The sequence below is a fragment of the Centropristis striata genome, chromosome 20 (assembly GCF_030273125.1).
Source record: "Centropristis striata isolate RG_2023a ecotype Rhode Island chromosome 20, C.striata_1.0, whole genome shotgun sequence".
NCBI lineage: Eukaryota > Metazoa > Chordata > Actinopteri > Perciformes > Serranidae > Centropristis > Centropristis striata.
Genome location: NC_081536.1, coordinates 26,046,465 through 26,070,277, shown reverse-complemented (window position 1 = coordinate 26,070,277; position 23,813 = coordinate 26,046,465). Strand labels below are relative to the sequence as shown.

At 38.5% G+C, this 23,813-nt stretch overlaps 1 protein-coding gene across 1 annotated transcript; it reads left to right on the top strand.

Moving 5' to 3' along the window:
* The first annotated feature begins 206 nt into the window (after positions 1-206).
* Positions 207-12,968, top strand: LOC131993941 (collagen alpha-1(XXIII) chain-like). Its single transcript, XM_059360020.1, has 2 exons — positions 207-822; positions 12,816-12,968. The coding sequence occupies exons 1-2, from the start codon at positions 535-537 to the stop codon at positions 12,966-12,968; spliced, it is 441 nt and encodes a 146-aa protein (XP_059216003.1). The 5' UTR covers positions 207-534.
* The last annotated feature ends 10,845 nt before the right edge of the window (positions 12,969-23,813 follow it).

The window sequence follows — 23,813 nt, the reverse complement described above, 5'->3', positions numbered from 1 at the left end:
GAATTGTTTTGGTCCGGAGCAGAGCAGTAATGTCAGCAGGCCGTCACTGTTCTGGCTCTGTGACTGTGCGTCCTCGCCTTGCGCGCCCTAAAAATATCCCTCACCAAGTGCGCGGATCAAAGGGGGCAGCAACACGGCCACGAATCCCGCCCAGGCATTTAACCCAAAGCCTCTCAGAGGTGGAGCAAAGAGCCCGCGGCATCCAGCGCTGTGCAGAGCAGAGAGGAGAGAGAGGCTGGCTCAGGTTTCAGAGACGCGCACTGACGGCTGAGCTGCGGCACATAGTGGGATCTCTCAGAGAAGACGTAGCGAATGGGACAAACGGAGCGGAACGCAGAGGAATAAGAGTCTGTCCCTGTGAATCAGGAACATCAGTGACTGACTGATGACAAGAAGAAAAAAGACATCTGCAAAACTTTTTCCCCAACAGAAAGAGGCAGCCTCTTAAAAGTGGTCAGGATTGCTCTTCTGCTGCGCTTCACCTGACCAACATTGGGATTTCCGTTTGGATAAAACCAGAGTTAGAAGTGTAAAATGGATGAGGATCAGAAGTGGGGAGTCGCTGGTAAGCCGGGTGAGGAGAGGAGGACTTGTGGCAAGCAGCAGTGGAGAAACTGGAGAGATTTGCCAGGCCTATTGATTTGCATTGCAGTATCTGTTCTGTGCCTTGGAGTTGGCATTGTGGTTTTTGTGCGGACCTCGGAGCTGCAGTCCAGGGTATTAAGTCTGGAGCAGCGGGACGCGCAGCTCTCCGCGTGGATGTTGTCTGTGGAACAGGTGGAGCCCGTTATCCTGGGCCGACTGGAGCAGATCCTCGAGGAGGTGAGTGCTTTACTTCTAAACTAAAACCTTTTAGAAACAACATTAGGACATATAGTGCTAATGAAGAATTTTTTTTCTTACTTTTAAAAATAAAAGAATGGTTGTCTTTTATGATTGAACTTCACGTGGCCTCATACTCATGAGGCTTTTATTAATGTTCTTAAGCATTTGTAAACTGTTAACAAGTTTTTTATTCGTGCTTATAAATCTTTTATAGCCTGCTATTAGCTGTATTAAAATGCCATTATTAACACTTATATAAGCTTATATACACACACAACAATGTTAATAAGCATCTTGTAAGGACTTACAAGGGCCTTATTACTTGTTAATTAATGGTTATTATAAGGACCTTAATATAAAGCGTTACCAATTTAATAAAACTGAATATCATGTTTTTTTGCTGTATGGTGCAACATCACTTTTATCTGGTGATGGAAAGAATAAAATGGACAATGAACAATGCTAACCCATACATTAAGGCCATTTATTTTTCTAAACAATTGAGCCTTGATGAAATAAGAATTGAAATTAATTTTGATTAGAATTGGATTACTTGTTTCTTAAGCTTGTAGAGGTAATGTACTGATGATGAACTATTGTATGAAAAGCTTTTTGTCGTTCAATTAAGTAACTCGTTCATGTAACTTTTGGCAATTCTCAATGTGATTTTAGTAAATTCTTTTAGCATTAGCATTAATAGATTGTTAGAACGTTTTAAAGTAAGGCTAAACAACCTGGCAACCCAAAACGCATGAATGACTTGTAAGCATCATTAATAAAGCCACCAGGCAGTTAGCCTTATAGCGTTTATATGGGAGTCTTATCAGAAAGTGATACCACAATGTCTTTAGTCCAAGGCTGTTTCTGCACAACTCTGAGTTAGACCATTGGCAGCATCATGTGTGCATCTTCACTGAGATGATGTCTGAGAAGCCTCAAACATCTGTTGCTCCTAAACTGGCCCTCTGTGCTGCCCTTTCATTGACCACTTCCACAGCTACGCTAACAAGCTCTTCCACACTGATTGAAGTCATGTTTTCCCGTCCCGTTTGCCTCGCCCACTCAAGGATGGTGTTGGTATTGCACCCTCCTTATGTTTAAATACGTTGCAATTTCATCAGAGCAAATATCAAGAAAAAAGATAATTTTGAAGACGATACAAAATGATTATTTGATGAGCTGTCTGATGATGTACTGCTGACACAGTTGTTTTTTTAGAAAAGAAGAGAGAAGTCTTGTAAGATGAGGATATCAATACCAATCTCACAGCTTCAGTCAGGATGTGTTTAGGTCTATAGCTGTGACTGAAGAAATATTAAGTCTCCACAACCAACAGAAATTTAGATAAACATTTCTTGACCAGTTTATCCACCTCCCCAGCACTTCTTGTACAATGGCTCTGAACTGGAGTACAGGATTTGGTTTTGATCTATCAGAAAGCTTTGGAGGTTTTTGTAGGTGTGTTTTTCTTCTCTGGCTCCATTCTTATCACACAGACACTCAACATTGAAAAAAAGGATAGAATTGTGTCCAGTCAGAAGTGCTGATGATCCAGTCCTGTGAGTGCTGGGCTCTGGAGCTCCTCCATGGGGCCCTGTGAGGAGAATCTCTCGAAACTGGCCTGGGGCGATGCAGCCTGCCTCTTTGTTTAGCCCTGCGTGTATAAATAGTGATTATTAATGGGAAACAAGCACAGATGTGTCCCTTCGCAAAGAGAGAGAGACGTCTGTGGTACTTTTACCCAACACTCTCCAGAATCCACCTCCCTGTCTCCTCCACTGATGACCACTTTCCTCTGTTGTGGAAAGTATGCCCTGTTCCAGCAGCACACAGTCCTTATTATTATCCCAGTAAATTTGGGATCACAGCAAAAACAACATGCAAACTAAATTGACCTACCATTTTTACTGTCATTGCCCACTTCCTTAATTCCTACTGCCTTATTTCTGCCGCTCTCGCTCGGAGCACACTAATCTTTGCACTCTGCATTCATTTTGATCTCCACTACCCAACTGTAAAGTCAATGATTTCATCTTACATGGTTATGACACTTAAACACCTGTTTTCAGCAATTCAATACCAGACAAAGTCATTAAAACGGCTTGGTTCATGCTGCAGTGGGTGTCTCCAAGACCCTGTTTTGTTACCCTCATAACTACTTCACTTCCAGCATTTACCTTCATGTTTTTACTGTTTAAAGTGTATTTTAAATGCCTTAACAGGAAGATTTTTACCCTAAACCTAGGTGAGTAGTTTTGTAAATTCACAGAAACCGTAGCCTTTTTTACACCTACAAACCGTATGTGTATGTATAAGGACCTTCGTGCTATTTTTACAATGCTCCGCTCTGTACCGGGAGCTGCGAACACTCATATGGGTGATTTTGCCAAATGCTGCATAGGAGTCGTTATTGATGGTACTGACAAACATTCTATTTTGTCTTTAAGGTTAGAGATCTTGTTGATCTTTACAATCTACAATCTCATTCAGCAGTCATTTAGCAGAAGCTTTTATCCAAAGTAACATACAAATGACAGTTAATACAAGTCAAGCAAGGATGTAGTCAAGAAACATAGCAGAGTGAGTGCCGTGGGTTAAGGTTGAGTCCATTAGGACACAAGCGCTTTTAGGCCGCAAGAGTCTTCAGTGCAGTACTTATCGTTGTCATCTTTGTAGATTAAATATGAAGGTGTTCAGCAGGCCCGGCCCTGACCGATATGACCCCCCTTGCATCGCCAGTGTAGTGTATATACTCAGAAGACACAGAATAGCTTTGTCTTTGACCTTTTTTTTACTTAAAGAAAGCAAATTCACAATCAGTGTAGTTAACAAGATAAAAAATATAAATAAATAAAAGAATACAAAAAAATTAAAATGAATGTATGAAATGCAATCATTTTTACATACAGTACATTCATAAATAGCCTACATAAAGTATAAGCTCTAACTAAAAACAAAATTTAAAAAACAATTTAAAATTACAATATAAATAAGGCACTGCACAAAACAAGATATTAAAGAAACCAGTAATGACTAACAACTATATTACAAAAAAAGGGATCTTACTGCTGAGGTGGAGGCAACAGCGGTAGATGTGGTAGATGGCCTAGGGGGGATTTAGAAACTTCAACAGCGCATCTGAAGAGAGGAGTATGTGACACCATTGAGTATCATAGTCTAATAATAAAAACATATGATTCCAGGAATAAAATGAAATAATATAATATAAAATAAAAACCATAGAGATATTTGTATGATGTTGACTGATATGCAAACTAGATTAGATTTTATTTATTGTCATCATCACAGTGAAATGCTGAATAGCAGAATGCAAAGTAGCCGTATAATACATCATAAGATAATGTTATGTTATGATTATCTTTGACCGAGTCACAGCAGTGCTGATATTCAAAACAGCATTCCCTCTCAAGTGATATTGCTTAATTAAGATTAATGATGTGAACTTTAACATTAGGGCTTACTATAATATATAAAGGGGTGGAAAAGTGACCTAATGCTGTAACATTACAAACATATTATATTATTTCTATTAAATAGGCTTTGCTTTGCATTTAAATTAACGTGGGATTATTTTTTGTATTAAGAAATAATAGTACCAATTAGTTTTAAAAAATAGTGAAAATTACACTTTTTTTTATGTCCCATTTGTGGCGCTGGTGTGGCGCCCCCCGATGGACGGCGCCGATAGCATTTGCCTATACGGCCTATGCCACGGGCCGGCTCTGGTGTTCAGTAAAGAGTAGGCCTTCAGTCTCTTCTTAAAGATTGAGAAGGACTCAGCAGATCGGATGGAGTTTGGAAGTTCATTCCCCCACCGGGGCACTACAGAGGAGAAGAGTCTGGTTTGAGACGTAGAGGCCTTCAGCGGTGCAGGAGCCAGAAGTCTTTCACTGGAGGAGCATAGTGGACAGGAGGGTTTGTGGACCTGAACAAAGAGTTCAGATAAGAAGGGGTTGTGCCCGTTGCTATTTTGTAGGCAAGAGACAAGGCTGTGACCGGGAGCCAGTGCAGAGAGATGAGGAGCAGAGTGACATGTGCTCTCCTGGGCTGGATGAAGACCAGACGCACCACTGCATTCTGGATCATCTGCAGAGGCTTGGTGGCACATGCAGGAAGACCTGTCAGTAGCAAGTTGCAGTAGTCTAAACGGGATAACACAAGAGCCTGAACCAGGAGTTGTGAAGATTGCTCAGTCAGATAGGGTCTGATTTTCCTGATGTTGTACAGGGAGAATCGACAAGATCGGGCAATTGAGGACACATGAACCTTGAAGGTCAGTTGGTCATCAATCATGACACCCAAGTTTCGTGCAGAGCTTGTGGGCACAAGTTGCATGGATCCAAGCTGAAGATTGATAGGCTGATATAAGGTGGGACTGGGTGGGATGACGAAAAACTCCGTCTTTGAAAGCTTAAGCTGAAGGTGTTCGTCATCCATGTGGAGATGTCCACAAGACAAGCAGAGATGCGGGCCAAGACTGTGGGGTCGTTTGGTGGGAAGGACAGGAACAGCTGGGTATTGTGTAACAATGGTATGAGAAGCCCTGATTGCGGATGATTGTGCCGAGTGAGGTGGTGTAATTGAGGCACCCCAGTGGAAAGGTTTTGGACACTTCTCCCTTCCAAGATACATTAAAAGATATCCCTTCAAGGTAGGATGTGAACCATCGGCGGGAAGAACCTGAAATACCAAGTTCTGTGAGTGTAGAGAGGAGGATTTGATGGTTAACAATGTCGAAGAGAGGTCTAGCAGCAATAGAGCTGATGATTGACCAGCTGCTGGAGCCAGACGCAGTGATTCTGTTACGGACAGGAGTGCAGTCTCAGTAGAGTGACCCTGCTTGAAGCCAGACTGATATAAATTGTACAGGTTGTTCTCGGAAAGGAACCTGGAGACTCAAGGCTGGAGTTCAAGACTGTGCGCTCCAGAATTTTTTTTTATCTCATGGCTGTCTGTTAAATACAGTATCAGCTGGAAGTAGGTGGCTAGCCTGGTTCTAATGAACACTCTGTATCTAGTTTCATAAGACCAAAATTATGTAACTGTAGTAACAGTAGTTCACCAATGGCCCGTACAGTGGCTGCAGAGCTTCCATGCAGGAGTCGTGTGGTCACAGTGAGGTTGTCAGGATTGGTACCAATGTGCCCGTACAGAGACCAAAGCCTGCCCACCAACCATATCTTACAACCTCTATTGGTACACAACTCACAGAAGTAATGGCATATGGATAAATATGTTTTCATCAAGGAATTGTTCCATCATGTCCCCATGTTAACATTTCTGTTTTTGTGTGGATTAAAGAAGAGAAAAAAGAAGACAAAAGATTACATGAATATTCATAGATCCTAGTCGCTGTAAATTCTCGACAGGTGTCCAACTTAACTCAAGTTTGTAGGGTTTTGTATTCAATCATAACCACTCACCAAAACAACTGCAATGGCCTTCACAAAACCCCTGAAAACAGCCCTGACTCCCCCCTCCTTCTTTCCATATCTTGCCCCAAACTTGGCCCCTCTAACATTTACAATTAACCACAAAGTGCTCCCTGCAGACCTGGTAGGAGCCCCAGTGCATAGTGAGTGCAGAGGCTTGATAGGAGCTGGAGGCCACATTGTGAAGTGTAGAAATGTGAAAAATATTGTCCCCCCCAACCTCGGTTTCCTCACTCTGCTCCCCACAGTCCTGACAACCAATACAATGTAAGGTCTATGCATACACATAACACTAACACAAGTACATGCATGTACATGTCGACATCTTCATGATGATGTGTGCGTGTGTGTGTGTGTGTGTGTGTGTGTGTGTGTGTAAGTTAAATGACCCATGCGCTAATCAGACAGCCTAATTCAAACAGCACACTCAAGTAGAAGTGCCTGAGCCACCTCTGCACTTCGTCAGAGCACAGTTAGTGATGACTGCACATAAACACACACACACACACACACACACACACACACACACACACACACACACACACACACATTCTTGTACCTCTATCTTTGTGAACAGTGAATTCCCTTGCAAGGTTATAATAGTTTTGAATTTTTCATCAGTTTTAGTTTTAATTTGGTTGTGAATTTTTGTTTTCAAATTCAGTTAGTTTTAATTAGTTTTTAGAGTGAGTTTGCTAGTTTTGATTAGTTTTTAGAGTGAGTTTGCTAGTTTTAGTTTAGTATTTATTTTTTGAAATGCTTTAGTTTTAGCTTAGTTTTTATTAGTTTAAGTTTTTTATAATGGGGTATTTGCTGCGTGGGAGATTAAAAGAGGTCACAGTAAATTTTGCCTTTATTTCATTATGTATGAAAAAAGTTGACAAAGACGACGAAACGAAGGACATTTTCACTATAATTTTAGTTAGTTGTGTAACCACACAATACAGTTTCAGTTAATTATCATTTATTTTAAAACTCTCATTTTTATTTTTATTTTAATTTTATTTTAATTTTAATTTTATTTATTTTATTTTATTTTAGTTAACAAAAATGTTTTTTCAATTCTTGTTTCCGTTATTTCGTTTTGCTTTCGTTAACTATAATAACCTTGTTCCCTAGCCCCTTAAGTTAACCCTTAACCTAACCTTTACCATCACCACTAAATGCCGAACCCTAACTCTAACATAAACCTGATTGTAACATTTACCCTTAAAACAAAGTCTGAAATCTAAAAAAATGCCGGCCGAAATGTCCTCACTTTGCAAAAATGTCCTCACTGTTGGTTAAAAACGTGTTCCAGTCCTCACTATGTAGGAAGTACAAGAACACACACACACACACACACACACACACACACACACACACACACTCTTGCTCTTCTCTTGCCTTGCTGAATGATAAACTACAGATGAGCTTGAGATTAAACAGGAATGCTGGAAGTTGTAGATATGTTAGAGATATACAGCACAGTAAGACTGAATCATCACATCGCTGTGCAGAAAGAAAGAAGACTTTTCATGACACAGAATTAAACGTTATAGGATGGTATGATTGATGATATCCATGTGCTTCTAGTGTTGCTGCTGTATAAATCAGTGTGAAAACCCCACCGGAGCATCTCTGTGAGAGCTGACGTGATTCCTCATTATATCTCTTTGAGGGTTTCTTTCATTGGTCGTTATCTTCTAATGGTTATCTTCTAAAGAACTTGCTTCACAGGATTTGATATTTGGGATTTAAATAAATTGTAACGTGTTGGCTTGACCTTGCAAAAAAATGTATGTGCGCTAACCATTTGCATTTTCATCATCTCACTCTCATTTCATTTTCAGTTAATTGGATCTATGGTTACCTGCCAGTAATAATAAAGATTTATATTTACTTTACTATTTCCACAACAGTAATAATAATAATGATGAAACTGAATGTGGAATTGAATGTAATTTGATTGCAAATTGTCTTTTGAATGCTCTACAGTCAGGACATCATTCAAATCTAATAAGCACAAAGTATCCTAATGTGACAACAAGATCTGCAGCCTAAACGACATAATAGAGAGAATTTCTGTGAATTTAGACTACAAATCCACTGACCAAGGTTTAGGGCGAACACTCTCTCATTAGGTGTTATAAAAGACAGTTTACACAGGAAATAAATGTACGGAAATGTCCGAAGTGAAGCAGTTCCGACGGTGACGTAAACCCCCCCCGTAAGTTACGTAAAAAGCTGTTTACTTTTGGTTTCACGTGGGACACAAACCGGTGCTCCTGTGTGAAAGTCTGCTGTTTGTTCCAACCATCCACCACCCGTCCTGAGTGTGCCATCCGCCATTCAAACTCTGCACCGTCAATCACTACTACTATGTCTGCAAGATGGTGTCGGAGGACAGTCTAAAGCCTAAATATGAGTCATATTTTGCTGCCTGTACAAATGCTCTATAGTGTCATTTTGAGGGGAGGCCAGTGTCAATGTGACCTTAGTCAAGTTAACCATCACTGAGGCCATTTAACAAAGAAACGAGTGGAGACCAGGGTTGTGCCATATCGTATCGTTCACGATAATATCGGTATATTTTTTTTATGTTTAAAAAAAATGCATATCATGATATTGGCAACATTCCTACTTCTTGATGTAGTGGCGTAAAACAATTAAAGTTGTTTTAATCACAAAAAGCTACTCTCTGTCACTAAACACATGCAGCTTTCAAAGTAAGAGCACGGTCTGTTAACAGAATCCACCACAGAACTTACAAGAAGACTGTCAAAATAAGATGCCTTAAATAAAACATACAAGAACCTTTATTCTCCTTTACAAAATGTCATTAAAATATGCCCCCGAAATGATTTGCTCATACTCAAGAGTCAAGAGTAAACGTTTTTTGTATTTGGCAACTGTTGAGATTTGCACTTCACACTACATTTTAGATTTTTATTTATTTATACAGACTAAAAAAAACATATTTTCTATATCTTTTTAAGTATTTCGTAATATCGTGAAGAATAATCGTTATCGCAAAAATAGCCTGAAATATCGTGATATTCTTTTCGGGCCATATCGCCCAGCCCTAGTGGAGACTACAGATGATGAAACTTTAAAAAATAATCCCAAAGTGAATGATGATAGAAGATCCTTCAAGATTGTAACTTTAAATAAAACCACGTCCTAGGATAAAAAAATACCCTTCTGGACGAATGGAGTAAGACACAACAACACTTTGAACAATAGTATGTTTGGAGCAACAATTGAATGACTTAACAGAACTGGGACTATCTGGGTTCACTTCAGCTCTGTGTGGAGCTAGAAAGGGAAGTGTGGGACTGAGAAGTGTAGCTGCAGTGTTCATCACATCACAGGATGGTAAAAGCCTTTGTCATCCTTTCAAAATAGAATGTTAAAACCATGTTTAAAAAAAAACTCTGGCATCAGGTTACACACACACACACACACACACACACACACACACACACACACGCAAACACACAGAACACCCAGCTGCTCTACATGTATAGGCTATTTATAGCGTTGGGCAATATGACGACACGCAAACAATGTGAAAATGTCAGATATTGAATTGATATTTGAATGATTAATTAATACTGAACGCTTTGCAGCTTCAGATTGTTGATGTCTTCTCAGATATAGGCATGTAATTGTCTTGGGGAGAAATAAGATCAGCATTTCTAAAATCCTGGGAATGATCCTGCAATAGGCAAAAGAAAAGCAAAAAACAATTAGTGGAGTAAAGTAGTGAAAATGTGGCAAAAAAAACCTTATTACAGTTGGCATGCTGGCTTCTAAGTATTTTATTCCATTTTCAGTATCATTTAGTCATTAAACTGTAGGATAATGTATCATTGAAGACACAGCATTGATGTGGATCTCGGTGCACTCTGTTAGAACTGAGTCTCTCACTCTCAGCTCAGTGATCTAGTTTAGAGAATGTGTTGCTCTGGGTTGGACCATAGAGAGCTCTGGCTGCACGTTTCAATGGATTAGTCCTACTAAAGACTTCTCCAGTTGTGAGTGGGGTCTGCCAGTATCAACCAAATAAATTCCTGGAAGTATTTATGAATAATATAAAGTGGTTTAAGAGAAATGTGTGCCTGAGAGTGCAGTCCTGCAATTGATTCCGCATGAGACTTTTGAATGACGAGAGCACTTAACTTTTGAATCCTTGCTTGTTTTCAAGCAGTCATGGAGTGGCTTTCATAGTTAACCCCATACTAACACAAGGCCTGTATGACATACATGTCTTTCTAGTAGTTTTATCTACATTTGATTTGTCTAAGGCTATTTGCTTATTCACCCTTTATGCAGAATTATCCTCAAAAAGACACAATGTATAGACTTCAACTAATTCTCTAAACTATAGATTGTAAACTTAAAAGTAGGGCTAGGACTTTAACGCGTTAATTAAGATGAATTAATTACACAAAAATTAACGCGTTAAAAAAATTGACACGTTTTAATCGCACTTATTTTTGCACCGCGGAACGTTTCTCACTGGATGAGTTTCAGGCGGACCGATTATACTGGAGCACCAACTAGCGTTCATGAGTTCAGACAACAACAAACCACAGTGAACATGAAGGAAGAAGCTGATGAGACGCTTTGGTTGGCCCCATGGATGATGAGACATTTTGTTACAAAAAACCAACGGATGGAAGCGTCGATAAGAGCATGGTTGTGTTGCTATGCAACAAGGAATTCACATATCAGCGCAGCACATCCAGCCTCAAGTATCACCTCAATGCAAAACATATAGCAGCTAGCAGCTAGTGTGGTAGCTAGCATCGATTGTGTTTTACTTAAAAAACCAAAGTATTAGAGTTTACAGAAGGTCTACCTACCTATAGGCTACCTGAATTTCTGAAATGTCTGTTGGACTTTAACAAAAATAAACAATATTTTTGCTGCTTAAGCTTATGTATTCAGTCATTATTCAATGGTATACTAAAAATCCATGTGAAAAAAATTACTTCTCACTGTTCTCAGGTCAAATATTTACATGCGATTAAAATGCGATTAATTTTGATTAATTAATTACAAAGCCTCTAATTAATTAGATTATTTTTTTTAATCGAGTCCCGGCCCTACTTAAAAGTTAATTTTCTTCTTATTTAGAGTGAAGTATAGAAAAGGATGAGCTGTGTGGCAGCAGGTGTGGCCATCATGCCCTCCCACTAAGCACACTGAGGTTCAGGCTGTACCCAGAATACTGCAGCAGTGGCTTCAGAACATCCTCAGCACCTGTTGCAGGCCTCTAAACAGCCTGCCGGCATTACTCCACTAGTAACTAGCACCAGTGGGACTGACTGCTATGTTGTGGAGAATGTATTCAGATGGTTTCTATTCTGTCCAGGGTCAAATCAAATGCAGGCTTTTGTTTATCTAATGAGGTCAACTATCACACTTTGATAGTTGGAGAAATACTAAACGGTTGGCAGACCCTGTGCTAAAAAGTAGTTTTTGGTTTTTGGTTTTCAGTTCCAGTTCAGGAGCTTTATTCACAGTTGAAAATATGTGTCAGATGTATTTATTGAGATGTCTGCATGCCTCCGGTGATTATTTAACCCTTAATAGGGCACTCATTGAAATACTTGCAAATTCCAAATTTCAACCCTAGAGGAAAGGGAAGGGGGGTTATATTTTGAGAAAAAAGTTTACGAGATTAAAGTGGCGCATCTACGAGAAAAAAATATGCAGATTTATGAGATTTAAAGTGATGACAAAAGTTTTTGTTTTTTTTCACTTTTTTTCTCGTAAATCTGTGACTTTTTTCGCATAGATTTGCCACTTTAAATCTCTTAAATCTGCGACTTTTTTTCTTGTAGATTTGCCACTTTAATCTAATAAATTCGCAACTTTTTTCTCCTAATATTACCCCCATACACCGTCATAGTCAAGTTCTCCTGGTACAAGTAACTGAAGAATAACTCGTATATAACTCACTTGTATGACTGTTTCTTGCAGATTTTTTTTTCAAAATTTTTCATTTTTACATTGGAGGTCAAGGTGAATAAAGTTAATATTATTATATTATTATCATACTGGTGGTCAGATGTCATGGTGTCACTGTCTGTGACGTAGCCTGATCTTTGCTGATTAGCTGGAAGAAATCCATGTGGTTCTACGACCAAACAGAGAAACATGGGGACCCAGTTAGATATCCACTGAAGTTACCAAATATAGTTCTTCGCCCAATAAAGGGTTAACAGTAAAACCAAAAGATTGAGAATAAAATGATGTACATGTGCACCTTTAAGGGCTTTTGAGGAATCACAGTACAGCACAAATAAACAAGTTACGTGACTCCCTGATTTTTCACAGTAATGCGGTATCTTGTGTCCATGTAAATATAGTCGACCCAGTTGACAAAACTATGTGAAGTCAAGGTCCGCTTCATTTCTATTTCTGGAGCTTTCCATCCACATCTGTATGCAGAGCTCAAAGGACTGAATAGTGTTTTGTCAACAGGCATTTCATATTAATTGCAACATGCACTCAAACCTTCTCTTTCTCTTCCGTCTGGTGCAGAAGCTTGCTGCGCGGCTACCAAAGACACGGGAGGTGAGGGAAGCTCCCCACAGCTGTCTCTGTCCCCCAGGTAAGGTCCCCTCTCCGTCCATACACCTGTCCATGTTTATCTTTCTGACTCATTCCGCTTCACGGGACACTGGACACAAGTGACAAGCTGCATCTGGCCATTCAAACTTTTGGTCAAATACACCACTCAATGCAAGATGCAAGCATAGCTTCATAGATTCTAAAGGTGTTCACTACAATGACTCTTTAACCCTTTGATGCACAACATGGGTCTAAAGTGACCCGACAGAGTTTTTATGTTCGATATCGTTGCAATAATTCATCATTCAGTATTCCAGGTTTTCCTCAATTAGTTTGTTTTTGATCATCATACATCCTAATTTTTATGCTTTCCTTTATTAATTTTGAATAGAATCCCTTTATCTGTCACTACTCTTCTAATACACAACATGGGTCAAAAATGAGCCATATCCATTTTTTAGCTAAGTAGCTTGTTAAGCTAACTTCTTAGCTAACTTCTTGGCTAAGTATTTAGCTAAGTAGCTTGCTAAGCTAACTACTTAGCTAATTAGTTAGCTTAGCAAGTAGTTAGCTTAGCAAGCTACTTCGCCAAGTAGTTAGCTATGTAATAATACAAAAACTTTTTTTCTTCATGAATTATGAGAAGCAAAATGAAAATAATGATCTGTGTTTATCAAAAACAAGATATTTAAAGAATACTTAGAATATTCAATCATGAAATAAGTTGATATCAAAAGGTAGAGCACAGAAACACACAGCAAGCAATAAATAACATGGGAAATAAATGCGGGTCATTTTTTACCCATGTTGTGCATCAAAGGGTTAATACTGGATATTCAATGTATAGACATGCCGGTGGTGGTTTCTATGTGGTCTCCATATAAAAGTTCTTATGTTGCTCTACAATCAGGTTTCAGCTGTTTGGGTCAATAGACAGAGGTGAAGTGTGAAGCACTACCACCATTACATCCATCTATGGACATACTGTGTTGCACTGTTGTGTTTTGCCTTCTTGCGTGTAATGCTACCTATACACCAGAAGACTTTGAAAAGATTTGGAAAGACTCCTGCAAGACTATCAGCTCACACCTGCTCACATCTAAAGACAAGTGTTTAGAGTTTTTAGTCCCAGCCTAGTCTCAGACTGAGATCCTACAAAGACTGTGAATCTTGCAGGGTCACTATTTACAAGACTACAACTAGATTCTTTTAGCATTTTTTACCTACCATGCAATGTTTGTGTGTGCAGTGGTTTGTGTTGGAAAAAAAGAAAAGAAAAGAAGACGCCACAAAATGCCCCTCACAAAGCTGAAAAGGGGTTTCTGTTTTTCTGACATGAAAAGTTGACTATTTTACAGTAAAAATAGACAAGAAGAATAGATAAGGAAGAATAATGAAATGAAAATTTAGAAAATAATTCATGATATACATTTTTGTCCTATTTAATTATATTTAATTTATTTGTTTAATAAGAATAATTATACTTATCAGCTCTATCAACTTTCATTTAGTTAATCACACATTAATCATGAATTATTTATTACTTATTTATGTATACATTTATTTATAAATTTTAACTGGGTCTGCTTACTATTCTTTTTACTATGAAACAGCGCCCCCAAAATCCCGCTTGTGGCCGTAAATATATTACATCTCTATATTTGTATTTAGGCTTGAGCTTACTAACATTATTGTGATGTAACTTTTTCCTGTCGAAGTGGTTTTACTGGCCGGTCTGGACCCGCTCATCTATTGGTTGTTGATTGTGTTCCGTCACTGCGACTTGCGATAATATCAAACACGTTTGATATGATCGCAAACCAAAGACTAGGAAAAGACTGATATGAAACAGCGCAGATTACTACCTTACACTAAACGATCGGAATGACGGGAGCGCGCTGTGACTCCAGTAAGACTCCTAGATTTACCAAAGACTTTCAGTTTTTAGTCTGGGACTGGGAAAATCGTTTGGTGTAAACCCAGCATAAGGGTTTAATTTTTCCACGTGATATTCTGTTTACCAGTGCTGTTAGTTACACCAGCTTATAACATTCAGCTTTGCATCCTAAAGCTAAAGCAGCTGAAGTGCTGCCACAGTGTCTGAAGTCACCTGTTTCTCTGCTGCAGCCCCAGGTGCTAGTCATTAAGTCATCAGTTAGACAGGGGGAGTGTCTGTGTGTGCTGACTCTTGCACTTATTGTGCATGTCAGGTGGGACGCATGGTGGGAAAGATTTCCCTGTTTGTAAGTGTTCCTGACTTTTTGATTTAGTCTCAGGGACAGTGTCATTTTTTTTAGCATCTATGTAGCTGTTGTCCCTTGGTCACATGTTATATTGGACATTAAACAACTAATAAAATACATGTAAAATTGAAACCCAAGACAATAAAACAAGAAGAGCTGATAAAGAGCTTAGGCCACGTTCAGACTGGCAGCCAAAATCCAATTTTTAGCCCATCCAGATTGGAACTGGATGGCTCTTTTGAAGTCTGAACAGTCACAAATCACATGAAATCCGATTTTTGCAGACCGGATCGAAACCACCTTCGGGTGGTAGTCTGAACCGCGCCAAACACTCAGATCGGTTTTGACTGTCCGTGACGTCACTCTACGCGGCACGCGTATCGCAGGCAACCGCGGCGATATGACGTCTGACGCCGTTACTATGGCAACCTGTCAGATCAGTCGATAATGTGGCCCAGTCTGAACAGAGCCATATCCAATTTGGACACTTGCACACATACCCTCTGATTAAAGGGACATTTTAGTGTGATAATACATCATTTATATTGATTACCAGTCCTAAATATCAAACTGTCACTTAAGAAGACATGTAGTGGCATCCCTACATGCTGCAGTCTAAACTTTGTCATTTTGTGTCGTTTCTGGTCATTTTGTTTCCTTTTTTTTGTCATTTTGCATCTTTTTTTGGCCATTTTGTTTCTTTTTTAGGGTTCATTTTGTATCTTTTTTTTGTCATTTTGTGTCTTTTTTGATCAATTGGTGTCTTTTTGTGGTCGTTTTCTGTCATTTTGTGGTCAATTTGAGTCCTTTTTTGCTTAATTTTATGTAATTTTGTGGTCATTTTGTGTCTGACTTTTTTCTGTTCAGTGAGCGGGGGTCGTGGACAACATGCATGTCAAATTGGGGGTCGCGACTAAAAAAGGTTGAGAACTACTGCTCTAACTGACAGAATAGTTGGGTAATAAATTGAACAGAAAGATAGAGAGAAGTTGAAACCCTGGATCCTTTCTCACCACCTCCACACAGCTGTCCAATCACAGGTGGTTGTTGTGTCCAAATCTGTGGCTAGACTTTACTGTCCTCTTAACACAAATTTAGTCTTTAGGGCCAAAGTTAAAACATTGTAATGGGTGTTTCTGTCCACCTTTACAGACAGGTGGGTTATTATTAATGCGGTAAAGTTTATAAGTGGTAAAATGTGAACACCTCATGATGTTAACCAAAATAAAAAGATTGGACAGAATTCACTCCTGTGTGTGTGTGTGTGTGTGTGAGAACAGGGGGAGGTGCCGGTGGCTACACATTAGTGCTAATTGGTCTGTTAGTGTTTTAACATGGCGGTGAGTGTCTGAGACAGCTTGTGAGAGCCTGTTTAGGTGCAGTTTGCTCACAGCTTCAGAGGAGATTCTCCTGTCGCTGCAGGTGTGGAAGTCTTTCAACTCAGAGCTGCCAGATGTTCCAGAATATTTTACAGCTTCATGTGACTTTCTGTGTCCCACAAGTGGTTGAATGGGAGTCTGGGAGAAGGAGCTTTTTGTAAAGTGAGGTACTTGTCAGCCAAAACTTAGCCCGACCAAGGTTATTATAGTTATTATAGTTAACGAAAACTAACAAAATAACCAAAACTAGAATTAAAAAAAACATTTTCGTTAACTGAAATAAAAATAAAAACATGGTTGATATGAAATCTATTTCATCTATCTGGTTTTATGACTTAATTCTCATCTCAGCCCCAATAAGTATTAACTTATTGGGGCTGAGATGGATCAGACAAAGGAAATAAAGGAAACATTTATTGTGACTTTTTTTAATCTGGCACCCAACAAATTACCCCATTACAAAAAACTAACACTAAAACTAATAAAAACTCAACTAAAACTAAGCATTTTCCAAAAAATAAAAACTAATTAAAACTAGCAAACTCACTCTAAAAACTAAAACTAACTGAATATGAAAAGAAAAAATCACAACGAAATTAAAACTAAAACTAATAAAAAATCCAATACTATTATAACTCTTAGTCTGACTAAACACTATATTTATATAATGTATTTTGAATCCTTTGGGAGGAAATTCCCTTCTTAAAACAATAGTCATATGCCAATGTGAACTTTGAAATCGGTTTGGCCTTGTTTTCTCCTTGCTTTCTTGTTCATTTTAATGCCTGGTACAACTGAAGGTACATTTGTTTGGACAAATATAATGATAACAACAAAAATAGCTGATAATGATTTTGGTTATTATAAAAAAAAACATGGAAAATGTCTAGATATCAGCTCTTAAATTAAACTCTTATCAATAAAACCATGTTAAATTTCTAGATATCAGCTCTTCAATTAAACTCTTATCAGCTATTTTTGTTGTTATTATTATATTTGTCCAAACAAATTAACCTTTAGTTGTACCAGGCATTAAAATGAACAAAGAAAACAAGGGTGGTCTAATAATTTTTTATATGACTGTATATCACAAAATGAATGAAATCAATATTTCTGTTAAACTTAAAGGTTCCATTTTACTCCTAAGTGAAATGTGAAGATATCACGGGGTTAATTTTGATTGAAATACTATTTATTTTCTGTCTAAAGTTGAAAACTATACAACTGTATTTCAAATAAATAAAATAACAAACAAAAATCTTATTTTTGACCAGTCTGAAGCTACAAGTGTTACAGGAGGACACAAACAAAATGGGCAATTAAATTATTTTGTCAATTACAAGTAATTAAAACAGGTAATAAAAAATGAATAACATTTAAATGCTGACCAGTCAAAAGCTTTACAGAAGAACACATTAAATGTGTTGGTCAAGTCAAAATAATTAAAATACTCTTAATTCTAAGTTTTAAAGAAAACAAACCAAATCCTTCGCTCACTGATCCTTTCCTTTGTGTTGAGAAAAAGTTATTTTGCGATAATTATCTTTATCCTTTTATCGCCCAGCCCAAAATGGCATTTCATTTACTGAGATAACGTTTTCTCTACCACCAACCTATACACCTCTATGGTTTCTCTATGTATGTTTCTGTTTTCAGACATGGCTGTTGTTGTTACTCTGGACCAGTGTGGGTGTTTGTGTGTGTTTCATTTGAAGGACAGAGTGTAGTTGGAGCTTGACATGTGAAAAATGAACTTTGTGTGTTACTAAAAGTAGAGCAGCAGAACTTGAGACACTTTAGGCCTCAAAGGTGCCACACAGTCTGTTGTCTTTCAAAATGTTTTATCATGACCATGAAACTAAGCAATAGGCCTAAAAATATGTGTAACATACGTGTTACTTTAAGTGGATGGAGATGAATCACCAGTGGCATTGCTTATGGCTGAGTGGGCCTCATATCAACAGTCTGGGTATGTTGTGTATGCACAATCACTTCATGGCCCTATTAGGGTTTGACCAGGATGGGGTTTTGAGGGACAATGATAATAGAGCAAAGCCTATGAGCCGGACAGCTGGAATGCTCTGACATTCACATGTAACTCACATGTCCTACACTCTTTGCTATAAGATGTTGTATTTCATCTGTCACTTCTCAGCTTATTTTCATAATGCTGCCGTGCCCATCTAGCACTTAAAACCTTGCCTACATAAAAATGGCTTTTCCGCACCGGATGTGTCTGCAACATACAACCCTGGTCCCAAAAAAGTTGGGATGCTGTTGAGACAGTCAATACGTTTACATGACACTTGAAAAAAACAAATTATTGCCTTAATCTGACTATAACTGGACAAGTGAAATGCATGTAAACATGTTAGTCTGACTAATGTCAGGCCGCCATTGTAAATAAGAATTTGTTCTTAATGACCTGCCTGGTTAAATAAAGGTGAATGAATGTTGGAGTTCTCCAACTCTGATTAGGACACCCAGAATATGTGATTGGAATAGGATTTTCGCTGGCATGTATGACAAGAGAACGCATGTGTGCATGCTCCGCATTCTCCAACCCCCCCTTCCCTCGTGCTGGCGTATGACCCCGGAACAAAAAAAATTCAAGAAAGCTGGTCACATTAGCCGGTCACAGTAGCCGGTCACATAATGGGTTTGTCATTTCAAAATAATTTTCAAGCAAATGGTTTTGATAGAGAATTAGAGATTCCTTCCTTGATGCGTCTCAAATGAATTATAATGTGCTAGTCTTTTGTCTGAACTTGAAACAATGTTTTGTGTACAGGAAAGCATTCCACACAAACTGAGAATGACTCTCCAATAATAAATAGAGTTAAAATTAGACGTTTATTTCAAGGACATATAGAATAGATTGAGTGATCTTGTGTTTGTCAGATTTGAACAAGCTATACACTGTAATAAATATCTGCTGGTGAAACTTTTATATGACATTTTCTAAAAAGCTTCCATACCAGTCCAACCCTTGTCTCCACAGCAACACCTTGGTCTGGTTGACTGGAGTAAAAACTATGTTGTGTATGTGTCACCTCTCACTCACTGTCACATGCTGCCAGGAATAAAGATTTAGAATATTAGTCACAGCCTTTGTGTTGATCAGCAGCTAAAGCATGGTTACAGTTAGGGTTATAGACTGCAGCTTGTGCAATTTGCCAGTAGTGTATTTTGCTTTTGCTTTTTGTGATATGAAAATGAAAACCATTAATCTCTAAATGGGTATTTGATTCATGAGTTTTCTTGAGCCCTATTAGTTACCACTAATAGCAACATTAAGGTCGTTGCCATTAATATGGCTACCACTTCGTTGAATATTTGTTACCATTACAGGACAGCATGATCAAACTGATTGTATCAGTACAACCCTGCACTGACATTTCAGAGATTTAAAGATGGTTCATTACAATTTGCAAATTATTTCTCCAAAGCTCTAGCTATCATTTCAAACAGTTATAATCACCTTGTAAATCCGACTCACCCTCATAAACAATGAAAAAAAGTAAACTAAGATCTTGTAGCTACTGATATAACTGATTATGAACAATCATGAGCATGGAAATTTGTTCTTGACCTTTAGGAACAGAATATGTAACTCAAAGGTCCACTTATTATTAGCTTTTGGGACTTTTGGGACATAATGCAGTGCTTCAAAAGCAAAGACCAGTGACTAATTACATGTTATATTCTGTTCTACTCTCCAAAATTCCAGAACATTTATCTCCTCACCTTTAAAACTCTGGACCTTGATGCAGCTTACAAAACAAAAGACATTACACAGTGCAGACCAGACCAGACACTGTGTGCAGAGCAGAGAAATCTGGAAATCTGAGATTTTAGACAAAGGTCACCTCAGCAATGAACTCCCCAAATAAAGATGGTTAAAATAAAATGGCCAACCAGAGAGTAGAATACTTTGGATCATCCTTACTCTACAGCCAGCAGTGCTGGACAGTAAATATACATTTGCACCTTCAAATCAGCTTTGTACAAGCTGGCCAGTCACTATCAGAGGAAGTATACGTCACCGTGGCATAAACAGATGTTTAGGATTGTCTGTTTCCACATTCTGCAATGAGATCAGGCCATTGTTGTGTTTCAGGACAAAGGATACAGCATGTATACATTATAAGGTGATTGATGAGTGTTCGCTTACATGAGCAAGAGTTTATCAGCCCCATCCAATCACAAACAATGTTTGCATTTTTTAGAAGAGCACAGAGAGAGCCAAGTGACAAATCCTGCCGTCTATTATCTGAAGAAAACGAGCACGGTGAGAAGCGGTCACTGTAAGGTCATGTCTGTAGTGGTTCATCACATCAAAGTGAGAGCAGAGGAACATGGTAGTAATGCGATGGCAGTCCTCACTCATTACTTGATCCCCACACAGTAGCACATCTTCTTGGTTGAGACCAAAGGGAAGAGAGAGAAAGGATTGTGAAACACCAATACCCCTCCCCCTCTCCTGTCAATCACATGTCCACCTCAGCAGAGAGCTGACTCTCTGGATTTAGATTGCTTTGTACCACAGCGTTACCAGGCCAAAGGACTTCAAGTTCTGGGGTTCTGGGGATTGATCTATGCTTAAACATGGAAATATGCAACATGGTCTCACAGAAATCCGTGGAATAGCCACGGAATCACTCAAATTTCCGTGAAACTGACACGGATTTCGCTACAATGCAAGTTAATGACAGTCATATCCCGTGGCTATTCCAACATACAAAGTGATTATGTACATTCACTGAGTGAAGATTTAGAAAACAAAACATATTTCTCGCTAGAAATGTAATCAAAATCCATTTTTATGCAGAGACTAAGTCAAAATATTAATTTTTCCACTAAAAATGAGAGAACCGTTGAAATCAACGGTCAACAATGTAAACAATTAAGCAAAACACAATATTCAATGCGCTAATGTAGGGTAAAGTGAAGTAAAGTGTGTGCATCCAGCTGGAGCAGCATTCCCCTCACTGTGCTGCTGTCAGCTATCTAGTAAAGTCAGAACAATAATAAACAGGAAAATAAATCGAGGTAAGTAAAAAAGTAAAATTAAAATTAAAAAAGTTAAAAATATCTAGGCACTGGAAAAACAATGATGTCTTGAAATAGTAACTCCAAATATACTTTTTTTGAGCAATTGTGACGTGAAAGGGCCAACTGTAGCCAGCAATACTTGAAACAAGCACGTTTTGGTTGTAGAAAATGCCTTTTAAATAGCATTCAACGTACATGCAACTAAAACTCTCAATATTTTAGGTAAAAACTCACCATATTCAACAGTTGAATAGCTTGAAAAGCATGAAAAAGCTCACAGTGTCAATCCTAAAAATAAGATAATTACAGAAGCACATAATAATAATATTAATACTTAAATATGCGCATAAAGCTATGGTCAGTAGCTAAATTTTAATCAAAACAATATAATTAGGGTACTATTGCTAAATGCTTGGTAAGCTTCATGTTTTTTGCAATGTGCTACTTCTATCTTGGGGCAGCTTGTCATTGGTGCCGTGGGCCATGTCTACAGAGCACTGGCCAATAACATGACGCCTCCACACACACTGGCTGGGATGGAAATGGCAGGCAGGCCTGTGAGGGTGGATTAGTCCTGATAAAAAGGAGAGGGGGGTGGGTTTAGGCCCTTTAAAACCTGCCACTTCTGAGGGAGGAAGTGGACTTTGACAGTTTACCTGGCTGTGCTCCCAGGGGAAGCCATTACAGGAGAACACAATCTGTCCCTCCACCCTGACCCCCACCTCCCCTCCACACCCTCTCTCTCTGCTGCTGCTCAGTTTGGTGGCCTGACATGTCTGGAATAATCCAGCCCATTCAACCCTGCTCGTCATCCAGCAAACACATTCACAAAAAGTCCATTTGTTTATTGTGGTTGTAGTTTCAGGTTACTGACTTTCAGGTTGATGTTTATACTAGGGCCGGGACTCGATTAAAAAAAAAAATGTAATTTATTAGAGGCTTTGTAATTAATTAATCGAAATTAATCGCATTTTAATCGCATATAAATATTTGACCTGAGAACAGTGAGAAGTCATTTTTTTCACATGGATTTTTAGTATACCATTGAATAATGACTGAATACATAAGCTTAAGCAACACAAATATTTTTTATTTTTGTTCAAGTACAACAGTTATTGCCATTAAGTGTAGCAATAGCATGTTTAGAAATATAGTACATTTCAGAAATTCAGGTAGCCTATAGGTAGGTAGACCTTCTGTAAACTCTAATACTTTGTTTTTTTAAGTAAAACACAATCCACGCTAGCTACCACACTAGCCGCTAGCTGCTATATGTTTTGCATTGAGGTGATACTGGAGGCTGGATGTGCTGCGGTGATATGTGAATTCCTTATTGCATAGCAACACAACCATGCTCTTATCGACGCTTCCATCCGTTGGTTTTTTGTAACAAAATGTCCCATCATCCACGGGGCCAACCAAAGCGCTCTCATCAGCTTCTTCCTTCATGTTCACTGTTGTTTGTTGTTGTCTGAACTCATGAACGCTAGTTGGTGCTCCAGTATAATGGGTCCGCCTGAAACTCATCCAGTGAGAAACGTTCCACGGTGCAAAAAAAAGTGAGATTAAAATGCGTCAATTTTTTTATCGCGTTAATTTTTGTGTAATTAATTAATCTTAATTAACGTGTTAAAGTCCCGGCCCTAGTTTATACATAAAACATCAGAGCTTCATCAGATCCTGCCAGTATCTCAGTTTGATTACCAACCTAGCAAACTGAGCACCAACACCCCCAGGTTCTTTGTCTGTCAACTGGCTTGAGTTTATATGAATCATTTAAGTTTATATTACCTGAAATCTCAATCAACAGTATGTTTGCCCACAAGAATACATCAACAATTCAAACGTACGTATACATCTCATGATCAGTGGAAACATCACACAGTCTGGTTGAAGTTTTCCGTCGTTCACAAGCACTAAACGCTCAACCTTACTCTAACAGACCTTCATCATCATGCCCTTCAAAACTGGTGAATCAGATTACATGTGGAAAATTTTAAAAATCCTAAAAAAATAAATAAAATCTGATCAGAGGTGAGCCAAACATTGCTTGTCACATTGGACTGAAGCTGATCTATAGTCCTTTTGATCAAAATAGTTCTATAACTGTCTTCTGGCTCTACTCTCATCCATTTCATGATAATACCAGAGGAGCTTAGCTGTGCTTGTATCTGTGAGATTTAAATAGCACTCTGGTTAGGACAGGAGGGCAACATGTGTAGACAGTGCTATGCAGGAACAATGTGACTTTTTTATTGCCCCAAGATACAAACCCTGGCAGCTAGGGCGGT

What these genes read in the sequence shown, in the direction of transcription:
- LOC131993941 (XM_059360020.1), top strand. Translation starts at nt 535, where the DNA reads ATGGATGAGGATCAGAAGTGGGGAGTCGCTGGTAAGCCGGGTGAGGAG. An exon ending in TGGAGCAGATCCTCGAGGAG is followed by an intron (nt 823 to 12,815) that starts GTGAGTGCTTTA and finishes CGTCTGGTGCAG; the next exon opens with AAGCTTGCTGCGCGGCTACC.